Source organism: Tachypleus tridentatus, chromosome 7 (assembly GCF_004210375.1).
Source record: "Tachypleus tridentatus isolate NWPU-2018 chromosome 7, ASM421037v1, whole genome shotgun sequence".
NCBI classification, from domain to species: Eukaryota; Metazoa; Arthropoda; class Merostomata; order Xiphosura; family Limulidae; genus Tachypleus; species Tachypleus tridentatus.
In genome coordinates this window covers 78137417-78150875 of record NC_134831.1, presented here as the reverse complement: position 1 = coordinate 78150875, position 13459 = coordinate 78137417, and the positions used below count along the sequence as shown (strand labels likewise).

Here is a 13459-nt window from a genome sequence, read left to right as displayed (position 1 = left end):
TATTTCTAATAAAATAATCCAACTAGTATTCTAGACAATCAAGAATAGGAATTTATTACAATCATTCTTTGGACTAATGTTAATTACATTTAAATGAGCCCAAAACTAATGTGTTATCGCCCCGGGAGGATGACAGTTTATACTTAAAAATGTATTAAGTGTTGCTTTTATCCAGTACCATAAATGTGAATGATATAAGTGTACATCAAGATCATTAATTATTTAGCCTCCCTGTGGCACAAGTTTCAATTCTAAAAACTTACACACACACAAACATAAACCCTTATAACAAATTTAACAAACGTTTTAGGGAAGCGAAGTAAACGTGTTTTTAAAACAAAAAGTGTAATGTTACATCTATTTTTGAATAAAAAATATATTAAAAATATTATTTTCCCCCATTTATTGATTAAATTCTAGCATTTTACTGTTTTAGATTTTGCAAAATAGTAACTGAGATAAAAAGGAATTACTGCCTACAAAATGCACACTAGTTTTTTCAGAATTAAAATTAAAATAATTAAATGTTTACACTTAAAAAGTGTATCTTATAGCAGAATAAAATATTTTAAATGAAAAAAAACATTTGTTATACTAGGTCAAAACTATTAAATGAAAAAACTGAATGTTTTTTTCAGTTAAATTTACAAAAAAAAAAAAAAAAAAGAGTTGTGCGAACCTATTCTTAGCTTGTGGTATTTTAAATATTCCATAAAGTACTACGGAAAATATATTATTGTTAATAATGAATTTGACTTGTACAATTATTTTTTGCGATATTTCTATTTTTATAATTTTTAAATAATTTTAGCGTCTTATGATTAATACTTCAGTACAAAACTCTTGTGATTGACCGAAAAGTCAATGGCACGATTTTTATGTACCGAGCGGGTGTATGTGGGTCGTACATGTACACTTGTTTGTGGTCTCAAAAGTTAAATGTATGCCAAAAAACAAAATGTAATTAATGATGATTAGTTAAAGGCATTTTGTTTATGATAGTGGGTTTAGATTTATTTTAAACAGATTTATAAAAAATAACTCCCTTGCATTCGATTTGACTTCCTACTACTAATAATATGACTATTACTATTAGTAGTATTTCAAGTTGTAGTTCTAGGCTTACCTTAGCTTGATTAGTCTAGGCTCTAAGTCGTAAACAGGGTAATACCAACTACTCTACCATTATTGAGGTTGGCTATCTGACATAAATATTTTCGTCGTTGTGCATTTACAATATCGATAAAATTTAATTTGGTCGGTGTTAAGTATTATTGTTTCTTTTAAAAATGTATAAGTAAATCATAAAAATGGTGGTGTCTCTTTTATACCAGTCATAATTTTTTAAATGGTTTCATAGGTTTTTAAAGATTTTATTTAGAAAATTAAAAATGAATGAACATTATAGGGAGTTGATTGGTGAACTGAGACCAAAGTTTGTACGTTGTGTCGATACAGATTGTCTTATACCTTGTTTGAAAGCTAATGGAACATTGAGTTTTGATGATGTTAATGATGTGTGTAACCAAGAAAGTACAGCAGCAAAGGCAGAAAAATTATTAGATATTTTGCAAAACAAAGGTAGCCAAGCTTTTCAAAGTTTGTGTGTTGCACTTGAGACAACCTATCCTCATCTGTTGACAGTGATGTTTTTAGGAAGTACTCAGAAAGTGGGAGGTTTGTAGATCACTTATTTTTTTTATGGTGTTATTTCCTTAGGACCTTGACTCAAATATGCCAATATATTTTAGCATTAGACATATACATGATGATGAAGGTGTGTGTAAAAAATATTTAACAGCAAGGGAAAAATATATTCCTTAAATTTCATAACTGTAGCATAAACATTATCATGATTGTTTCTCTGTGTTATAATCTGCATTGACTGTGACATGTATATTGAACGACAATAACAAAAAAAAAATTCACAGAAAGTTCACTTTCTCTGATTCAGATTGTCTGTTCGTAGACATAATTATCCTATGCTGAATATCTCAGTAGACTGTCATAAGGTATCTTGTATGTTTTAATAAGTTCATCTCTTACCCCTCTTTTGTGAAGGTGAGAGACTTGTAATCAGTTTATTTATAAGTATATATCAAAATTAATAACTTGTATGTCATTAAACTAAGGCATGTTTCTTCAGTCATACTTTCAAGCAAGTTTCCATAAACTAAAAGTGTGATCCATAATGAGGGAATGCCATATGCACTACCTTGCTTTTAATTATTTTTTCAGCATCTGTTTGGGTATAACCATTGATGAAAGCTAAAGTTGTACTATAAAATTACAATATTTGTAGAAATAAACTTATTTCTATAAACTACCTAAAATAGTTAATATTACAGTTATATTAATTAGTATCACAGGAAATAATCATTTAATCAAATTCACAAATTGATTAATGCCATGGAAATAATCAACTAATTGAAATTATTGTTTCTGATTGTTACTGCTTTTGACTATTCCAATTATACAAGTAATTGAAATATTGTTTTAGGATATTATTATTTTTAAATTTAAGTTAGTTTAGCTTTGGGTCAGTATGGCATTGCTTAATGATTATGAGGTTACTTTGGGATTAAAAGTCTTGGTGAGTTTATTTTCTATTGCTACTAAACATGCCCTCACTTTCAGTTCTGAGGGCTTTGTAGTTGTTTCTTTGTTTTAAAGTTATAATTAAATTTCTGAGGCTATATATCACCATCTCTAATTCAAACTACTGACTAGAGAGAAACCAGTCAGACAGCTGACAGCATCCAGACAACTCTCACACTATGTTTGGGTGAAATAGACTGAATTTTCTTTTCCTTTTTTCTATTGTGTTAAGTTTCTTATTTATGTACAAGTAACTGTATTCTCAAATATTGAATATAGTGTAAACTTATTGTTTTTACATTTTGTTATATTGTAATATATAATTTGCAGAACTATTTGCAGTGTTAAATAAACTATAAATTTCATTTTTTCTTCATTATGTTTGTCACACCACACTTTTTACTTTTCTGAATTTATGTTACAATGAAAGTTGTGAAAGGTTAATATTAGCTTATCTTATATTTGCAGCTATTTGATCCCAGAGCAAATTCTTAGGAAGTGGTATTCTTTACCGATATAATAAGACAACCTTTTAACCATATGGTAAATTGCAAATGCAAATGTACTAATCAATTAAAAAAAAAACAGCTAAATCTGTAAATTGATATAGCATTGAAATGTGAAAGTATAAATCGTTTTATTAATGTAATTAAACAGTCATGACAAATTTTATGCTGTATTCTATTTTATAAGATGATAAATATTCAAACGTGTTCTGGGATTGATTAAGTATACATGAGTTGCAGTTTAAATACAGTAGTAACTCTATCAATTCTGAAAATTGGCCCAGACTGTAAAACATTTTTGAGACATTTCTTTCAGAAATGTTATTTTCAAGAGCATGTTTCTTAATGAACTCTCCTGCATGATTTAATTTAAAATGGTCCTAATTTGAAATTATGTCAATCATAAAGTCAATATTGTAATGATCATAATAAATTTGTAAGAATATATTACAAGATATTTCTTTTATTCCATCATTATTATGCTAATTTTTCCTGATATGCCTCAGTGCATAATTTATTGTATGTTGCTTCTCAATACGTGTGAAAATGTTACTGTTTTGTTTTACCAAAACACACAGTGTGAAACTTAGTTTTTACATGTTATTTTATGTTATTGATAGGAACTATACATTCTTTTCTGAATAACAGCTTATCAAAATATTCATCTCTGGCAGTGTTATCCAATTGTTTAATATAAATTCAATCATACATTTAGGAGATATGAGTATTAAGTGTAATAGTATTTGTATCATTATATTTGGCAATGTACTTTTCACTTGGTACTGTTTCTGAGTAATGAATTTCTTCATTCAGATAAATAGCAAAATTTGCAGGTGCTATAATGTTATTTGTACCCATGCTTGTTGTCATTAGGAAGCATTCTCTTTATTTCAAAAATTTTGTAACTACCCAAATACTTTCCTTGCAAGTGCACACAGTTATTGATCTAGTCTGTAAAAGATCTCAATTGTGGCATTTTAAAGACATTTAAAATGCATTTGGTGCTTTGGAAATGGTGTAATGCAGGTAGTATCAAAATGTGTTGCATATGAAATGCTTGTTCAGATTAGTTTAGTTTATTTTATATAGAGGATAATATTAACGTCTCAAAAGCATATAACGTGTGTGTATATATATGTATATATATATATATGTATATGTATTTTTTTCACAAATAGTTGTTTTTCACTACAACTTAAGGTTTAGAAGATCATACATATTGCTGTGAAAGAGAAGAATGGTCATATTACAATCTTTATATTATCAAGTTAGTTTACTTAATTTAAAATGTGTTAGTTTATGTTTAATCCTTTTACAAACAGAATCACTGGTCAAAGGCCATATCATCATATTTGACTTGCATTCAAAATTTTATTGAACTACTATTTACTGAATTTGTGTCATTAAGTTTGGAATCAAACTGTAGATTATAATTCAAACCTTAATGTTATATATGATTAATTTCATAATTAAAAAGTAAATATTAAAAGAACACATCTAAATATAGATTTTAGTGAGTCGTGGTATGCTGAATGCAGCACTGTTTAAAATTAGGTATTTGTGATGTCAAAATACTAAGTCTGTAGTTCTGTACAAATTAGGAACTTAAATTAGTAATATTATTAAGCTAGAATATAAAATATAAGAATCTTGGATCTTTTCATTTTGCTGAGATATGGATTATGTGCTGTATCAAACACAGTGACCCCACTTACCTTTGGCCATTTTTGAAAACTGTCCTTTGTGCACACTTACTCCAATATATAATGTGAATAACCAGTTAACAGCTTAGAATGTCCCCAGAGTGGTTTCATTAGCCATTTTAAGGCTACCAGATCTCTTTTGAACTGAGATATTAAGAAGGTAAAACTTTATTAGACTGCTCAAAGTTTCATTTTTTTTTTTAATTTAAGTAATCTTAGTTACTACATTTAATAAATTATAGTGGAATTTTGTGATATCATTATTGTTGTTTTTGATATTTTGTTTGTTGAACTTGAACTTTTTGTTTAATAGCCTCCACATGCAAAATTTTAAGTCTTAGCAACCTATGTCCAGCAGCAACAGAGTTCAAAGGCTGTAGCAAGAAGAGATAAATGTTTGCTTCTTGATTTATTGTTTTATATTTTAAGAAAATTAAATTTTAATTTATTTCTAAATAGTGTTAATCTGTATACATATATATAATGTATAATAATTGAAATGTGACTGTATATTGTAAAATGCTTGCCCATTAAAACATAACCAAGAGATGGAAGACTAAAGATCAGATTTATAATACTTGATACGTAACAGGAGTGTGTTTGTGCTGCATCAATGCAAATTATGTAATGTCATCTAGGCATGACTAGAATGTCAATATAATAAAAAGTAATAAATATATATGTAAATATATAGTGTTATGAGACTTAAGCTACTTAGACTAAACATTTGTATTTTTGATTTTTGTGTTTATAATATGTAGTCATTCTAGCACAAAAAAAAAGTATAATTTATATTTAGTTTCTAATTTTTTTATGATGGTTATGAGGTTGAAGTGACAGATCCTACATAGGTAGAGTATAGAAAATAACATAAAATATAGTCTTACTGAAAAAAAATGTCAAATGTAATTAGGATGTTTTAGAGATTACGTAAAGAACATTTGAGAATTTTGGGATGAAGAATAGATTTTAATCATAACACAAAATCACTTTATACTCAGACTAGTAAGAAAACAGATTTGATATTTTCACAAAGACATCTAGTAAAAATGTTTCATTAAAAAATCTGATTTTTTTGTGTACAAAATACCTGTAACCTTTACTGAAAGTATACCTCTTATGAAGATACACATGCTGCATCAAAAGTTATAGTATATATACTTAACACATGTAAATGTATAGACAAACTCATGTTATATCAAGCCTATTGCAAAAGAGTTAAAAGGTTAAGTTGTAGAAACTAAGTGATAAGAAAAAGGGATTGATAAAAGACAAAGGAGCCATATTAACTTAATTCTGTCGAGGATACTACAGACTTAGTTGGGTGGATATGAAATTGAGTTGATTATTGAGGGCTGAATGTTAAGATAAAGTGAATATGTAAGGATGGATATGTTGGCTGGTTGGATTTGTGGGAACAATTCAGTTTGAAAAAGAATGTTTTAGAGTGGTTGATAGGGTATGGACTGGCTTATTTGCAAGGGCTGTTAATCCAACAATTACTAAATAAATTGTTACTAAACAGATGCAGAATTGAAAAAGGTGATCATGTTAATTTGGAGATTCTCAAGAAAAAATTTTGGGAAGTTTAAAAAAAATGACAAAGTTCCTGGGACAGATATTTCTTCAAGGGTTTTAAAGAACTGCATATGTGAACCACTTTTGTTTTTTTAAGTCCTTGAATAGCAGGCAGGTGCAAGATAATTGGAACTTGGCTAACGTTACTTTTGCTTTTTAAGGAATTTTATAAAAATTGTTTCAGCAAACAAAGATCTGTTAGTTTTACATTTGTCTTCAGAAAAGTTTTATGAAAGACGCTTGCAAATTCAATTAAGAAAGGGTAAAACTTTGTTAGATGATAATCATAATTTCACTGGGTAAAATCTTGTCTTACTAGTGGTAGATATTCACATTCTTGTATAGATGATGTAGATTTGGTGTATTTGGGTTTGCAGAAAGTATTTGATAAGGTGGCACACAAAAGTCTTGTTAAAAATTGTATATTTAAATGTGGGAAGTAGTTTAGCTCATTGTTTAGAAAACTCCCTGTTTGAAAGATAACATAGGGTTGTTACAAATGGAATTCAGTGTAAATGATTGAATGTCAATAGTGGGATACTTCAAGGCTCAGTGGTAGGACTTTTGATAATTTTTGGGTTTGCATCAATAACAGATGAAGAAAAGGTAAGTAAAATTTATTTAAATTTGGTGATACTATGGTTTTGGGTGTTGATGGTTGTGGAAATGATGCTGCTGGTGTATCAACAAATTTGAATGATTTGGTTTTTTTTGACAAATAAATGCATGGTGATGCACATGGGATATCATAATTTAAATCATAAATATAATTAGTTTTGTAATAACGGTGTTAAGAAAGGGAAGGATTTTGATATTCTAGTTGATTGGTCTCAAGTCATCAAAACAATGTGTTGTTGCTAGTGGCAGGTCAAATAGAGTTTTAGGTGGTATCTACAGAAATATTAGATGCACGTCTAAAGAGGTTATAATTTCATTGGTTGGCCCACATTTACAGTCTTGGGATCCTTACCTGGGATGAAAGGTTATTCAAGGACAGATTAAGATCTCTGAAGTAGTTTGTTAATGAGTTATAACTCTATAAGAATTTGTTAAACATAATTAAGAAGTGGATTTGGCATGGTGCATATAAATAAATTATTTACTATTTTCCTAATTTATTTTAATTCTTTCTTCATGGATCACAGGTCAAAGGCCATGTCATTGCATTTATTGATTTGCATTTAACATTTTACTAAACGACTATATTATGAATTTTTCATTGATTGTGGTATCAAACTATAGATTATAACACACATTGCACATAATTTAATTTTTAATTTAAAAGTAAATATTAAACAAATACACCTAAACATCAGTTTTTTGTGTCACATTTTATACATTAAATGCAGCACCAGTTCAAATTAGATGTTTATGTTGCCCAGATAAAAAGTCTATAGTTTTGTATAAATTAGGAACTCAAATTACCAATATTGAAAAGCTAGAATATAAAATAAAAAACCTCTCTTTTCTATTTGCTGAAATGTTGCTCTCCATTTTCCATTTTTGGAAATGTTTCATTATATACATTTATTTCTATAATATGACATTTGAATAACCAAACAAATGCTCAATGTACCTCAAGTGGTTTCCTCAGCCATTTTCAGATATAACAGTAGCATTTCTTTCTTTTGAGACAAACATTTGTATTTAGAACTTGAGTCTCTAGCTTGTTTGAAATTTCATATTTTTTTGACCCAAATACAGCTTAGTTACTAAACTTTAGAAATTATATTGAAATTCAATTGTATTAATATTTTAGTAATTTTATGATATTTTTTGGTTATTCAAAGATACATGTGAAACTTGAAAAAATGTTTTTTCCATCCTCCACATGCAAAATTTATTAAGGTGTAGTAATCTACAACAAGCTAAAACTAAATATAAAGGTCATAACTTGATAATTGTTTGCCTTAATTCTATATTTACTGTTGTATGTTTTAAGAAAAATGTTTAAAACTTTTTTGTAAATAGTAGTAATGTATATAGCTATTTAATTACTTATAACTGAAATGTGACTGTATTTTAAAAAATATTTGTCTACTTAAACACAGCCAAGACAGGTCACTTTGTAATGGTCAATCTTGTATTCTTGGATAAAATAGGATGAGTACGTGTGCTCTGCATCTTTGTAGTTTCTGTAATGTTAGACAGTAATGGCTGAAGTATCAATATGATAAAATAATAAATATATATAAATTTATGATGTTATGACATTTAATCTATTTAGATTAAACATTTATGTTTTTGAGTTACAACTAGTAGTCATTCTAGGAGCATAACATATTTATTTCTGAATTATTTATAGTGGTTACAAGATTAGTCAAGTTCACTAAATATGTACAGAGATTTCAATTTGATAGTGAAATTAACAGATAAAATATAAAATTATTTTTAACAAACATTTTATAATCATTTGGAGGTTATAAAAATTTCACATGAAATTTGAAAATTTTCTGATGCATAGAAGTATTTTTAATCTTAAAATGAAAATTACGTGTTGGATAGTCAACATTCTGAAAGAAAATTTTGCAAGAAAATCTTTAATTTAAAAAGATTAATACTTATTTCAAACACCTGATATTTTGTGTACAAAAGCCTTGTAATGTTTAACTAAGTTGCAAAATTTTATAAACATGTACATACATTATCAAAAATCATCAGTATGATTACTCTCAGGAGTACTTGTTTGGTTAAGAACTGTGTGAATTCCACCCACCTTGTTGTGGAAAGGTTAATTAAAAATATTTTCAGGAAACTGTATATGAAAATTGAGAAATAAGAACTTCAGCCTGTAATTCATTATCTTTATTAAAAATAAATAATTTATACAAATGGACAAACAACACATTTGCAAAAAAACATGTTTGAAACTGAAAGTAACTTAATTTTTTATTTGCCTGACTCATTTTTCACAATGTAGTATTATATATATATATATCTAGCTTATTGTTTGTGTCTAACACATGAAGTAAGGCATTGTTTTTAGTGCTTTTTTTTACAGTGAAGATAGATCTAAAATATCCATTTCATGGGTAACAGTTACATCAATGAGTGTCATATAAAATGATTAATCAAAATTACTATTAAATTGATTATACCACAAAAACGATCAACTAATTAAATTGGCATTTTTATCTAGATAATTATGCCTGCCCAAATAATCAAGATACTGCCATTATGATTTTTGTTTATTCTAAATAATCCAAGGTTGATTAGCTTAAACAGATATGACTTAATTCATGAACATAATCAAGTAACTGGAACTAGTGTTTCAGATTATTCCAACTATCAATCTTGTGAGAATATGGATTAGTTAATGTGATTGATTTAATGGACCCATTGATTGTCAAATTTTGTGAAACTGAGTTTTCAGAACTGCAAAAGGATCATGATTATACTTTGAAAATATATATTTGTTTATTTAATAAGTATTTAGTAGGTCAGATACTTTGCACTAAATAAAAAGTTTACAAAATAGTCCTGTATACTGTCTGAACGTTTTTCAACAACTGCTGTATTTGAAACTTGTTTAAAAAAATTTAAAATGTTGAAAAAGTATGTGTTGTCTAGTGTGATGATTTTGTCATAGGTATTAAGTCTGTTGGTTTTAATATTTTGCTGGCTTCTGATGTTTAATATAATTTTTATATGAGTATATGTAAAATTGTTCTTAGGTTAAAATAAAGATTAAGTGTAGTGAGTTGTGGCAGAAAAAAACTATGAAATTATGTTTATACACCCCCACTGATTGAGAAAATGTAGACTAATTGACAAGAATGAAAATACCTTCAAATAAGCAAAACTATTTTTTACCATGGATATTAGACATAAGTTTAAAAGCCCTTTTTATTTTGAAGACAAAACAAACTGTGATTACACCTTTAGTTTCATGAATTGTTATCACAGTTATATGCCAAGCTCCATAACCATTGTTAATTCAATTTATGCTTTCTTTTTCTCTCGTCATTCTAAGTCCCCAACTAGCTTGACTGTTATTTGTTGCATAATTATATAGAATCACCCTATACATTGCTTCTGCCTGTTAGGATAACATTGTCATAACATGGTGAAAACTTTGTGACTTCAAATTTTCAATCAACTGTACTTAAAGTTAGAAACCACTAAATGTGATTTGAAAAGTTAAAATATTTTATTTTGTTTTTCTCTGGAAGATGTGCACTTAATAGGCACTTCAACTTTGAAATTTTGCTACTTTAATCATCTTTGAGAAGCTTTGAGATTAAAATTTAACAGGTAATTGTAATAAATGTTTTGTTCATTATGAAGTTTTATAATGATTTAAATTTATTGACCTACTTTCTAAAATCAGGAGAAGGTAAAGATGGACAGTTTACTAGGAGCAGAAACACTATGCCACTCAGGCTACTAGATTCTTCTCAAAGTAGTTTGACCTCCTTGAGGTCACTGAGCTGTGATCAAGAAGTCATGCGGAGAGAGCTTCACAAGATACATGTAAGTACTTACAATATTTTTTAAGTAACATTCCAAAAATGTATAACAATGATCTCTTGCAGTGTTTTCCTGTTTTTGTTTATTATTTATTTTTGTAGTCACTAGTAGCTAATTCTTCAAAACAAACAAAAAATTGTTGGTGAAATTCAGTAGCCACCACACATAAACAAAAGTTTGTTAGGGTATTATAAATTCTTTCTATATTCCACTTATACCTTAAGTCACTGTATTGAACTAAGTAGTTATTTAATTGAATTATTTTAATATTATTGCACTGTGTATAAAGATATTGGTCATTTACAACTGTAAAACTCAAGCACCAGATTTAATTACCCATTAAAAGCTAAATATGTACACAGATGTAGAAATACTTTATGAATAGATTTTTGTTGTAGCTTTTGAAATTATTTTACAAAATATCAGTTGGCAATTGAATACAAACAATCCAATATTTTACCTCCAAATCTTTTTTGAAATATATCTTTAATTGGTTTCCCTTCTCTAAGTTATAACTTAAGAGTGCACTATTTGTAGTTTTAATAAAGGTACATAAACTTAAGTTGACTAGTGTGTAGTGTGTAGTAACATTCAACATATTCACAAATTAGTTTTCTTAGTTTTTTTTAACAAAGTATTTTTATATAATTTCATATTTATTTGGGAGTAAAAGACATTTGTTACAATGTAATTTAAACTATACATCTTTGTTTCTAACAGTACATTCAATATGTAAAGTTCACCTTTCCAAGTAATACTGCACAACATTTTAAACAGATGTACAATAAGTTCAGATCATAATCCTGTGCATTTTGCCCATGGATTAATAAGTAAAAGCTTTTTCAAAGTAAATTTGGATGTGTTTTGTCAAGGTCAGGTATACTGAAATAAATTTGCATTAGTGAATTTAAATGGCTCTTTTTAAGTTGATATTTTTACATCTGATGCTATCACATTATAGCAGCAAAAACAAGGTCTGCTGTTAACTTCCTGTACTAGTGTTACACTTTCAGTTTTCTCCTTGGAGGCAAATTCATTTTACATTGATGCTTGTACGTGTCTAGGTCTAACTCTTAAAGATTTACAACATTTGAATTTTTTGTGAATTTTTCACACAGGTTGTGTTGATATTGGGTTTTGACTTCTGAAAATTTGCCCCTTCTGCTCATAATTGTATTTAGCTACATGACTAGACCATTAAAAGGTATCATTTGGTACCTAGTGCAGTGGACTCAAAGTTCTTTAATGATTTTTTCTGATGCTATCTTAATTTTCTCAACAATATTGATGAAATGACTGTGCTAAGAGAGCTAAAATCTATAAGATGTCTGTGTGTGATAAAGTTTTTATCACATCCATATAACAATATCCATAAAATGAACAGCTAGAAACTAGTAAGTTACAGCTAACTTCAGAAGTTCACTTGCATGAACATTACTAGTTTGCTGATATGAGAGAATCTTTAGTTTTCTAATGAGTATTCAACTAATTGTTTCATAAAGGTTTTAAAATTCCCATTTTTTGCTCAACATAAACACTGAGCTCTCAGGGCTTAACCATTGGATTTTAGACTTTGAACTTAACCTAGGTTTTGAATAAGGTGAACTGCATGCTTCTAAGATTGTGCTTTTTTTTTATAATAGCTGTAATATATTGACCCTAATACCTCGAAATAGCCTACATAACAATTAGCTTGATATAAAGCGAAAGACAGTGATGAGCAATGTCAAGTACAGGAAAAGCAATTGGAAATCCATCCTTCAATTTTTGAACCACCATCATTGAATGTCCTTCTCATTGTTGATATCATTGATATGCTGTAAGTGCTGGTGAACACATATTTGTTTAGTCAAGATTGTACTTCTCAAGTACTTCAACAGCTTTAATGTGTGTCTATATGTGTGTGCATTCAGTTACATCACTTTCAAGGTTGGATACGCACAAGAAATTCACAGATGGATTTGTCAATTCTTGTGCATGTTGCATTTATCACCATTGTTTTGTTTCATATGAACATTCAGTTGATTCATCTGTCACAATTCCCATTCAATCAAACCCAACCAAATCATTAATGAAATCTTCTACAGTAACCTATGCTAATGCCTTCTGCATTTCCAGTAAGCTGTTGTCATAAGTACAAGTTACAATGACAAGCCATTTAAAATTTTAAAAAAAATATTTATTACAACTCTGCATAAAATCAGTCCTTAACAACAGCACATAAGAATTGAAGTATGAAAATATAAAACAGTGAAACCTCACCTTTCGGATTAGGTACTGCAACAGACAAACTAAATGTGTCCTGGTTAGTTTGTATCATACTTTATTAGTACTATTGTATTTATTTTTACAAGTTATTAATAAACAATGCTCTCTACATTAAATTTGACAACAACACAGGTATTGATCTGAGCCAATTATACTGTATCGAAATTATGCCAATCAGGAATTTTTAATTGGTCTCTTGTTTACACTGATAGTTGTATATTTATATTTTATAATTCTAAACAACATTAATTAGGCTTATAAAAGTAACAATACTTCAAAAATCAATGCTTTTCAAGCATGCACACACACACACACACACACATTTTCTTTTGACAG

The 13459-nt window shown here is 28.3% G+C and overlaps 1 protein-coding gene across 1 annotated transcript in view; it reads left to right on the top strand.

The window, feature by feature from the left end:
- The first annotated feature begins 703 nt into the window (after positions 1-703).
- The window catches only part of Dlg5 (MAGUK family member discs large 5), an 87774-nt gene continuing 75018 nt past the window's right edge, over positions 704-13459 (top strand). Inside the window, 2 exon segments of the mRNA XM_076512621.1 lie at positions 704-1677; positions 10716-10858. Of these exon segments, the coding sequence (XP_076368736.1) occupies positions 1392-1677; positions 10716-10858 (429 nt within the window). The 5' untranslated portion in view covers positions 704-1391.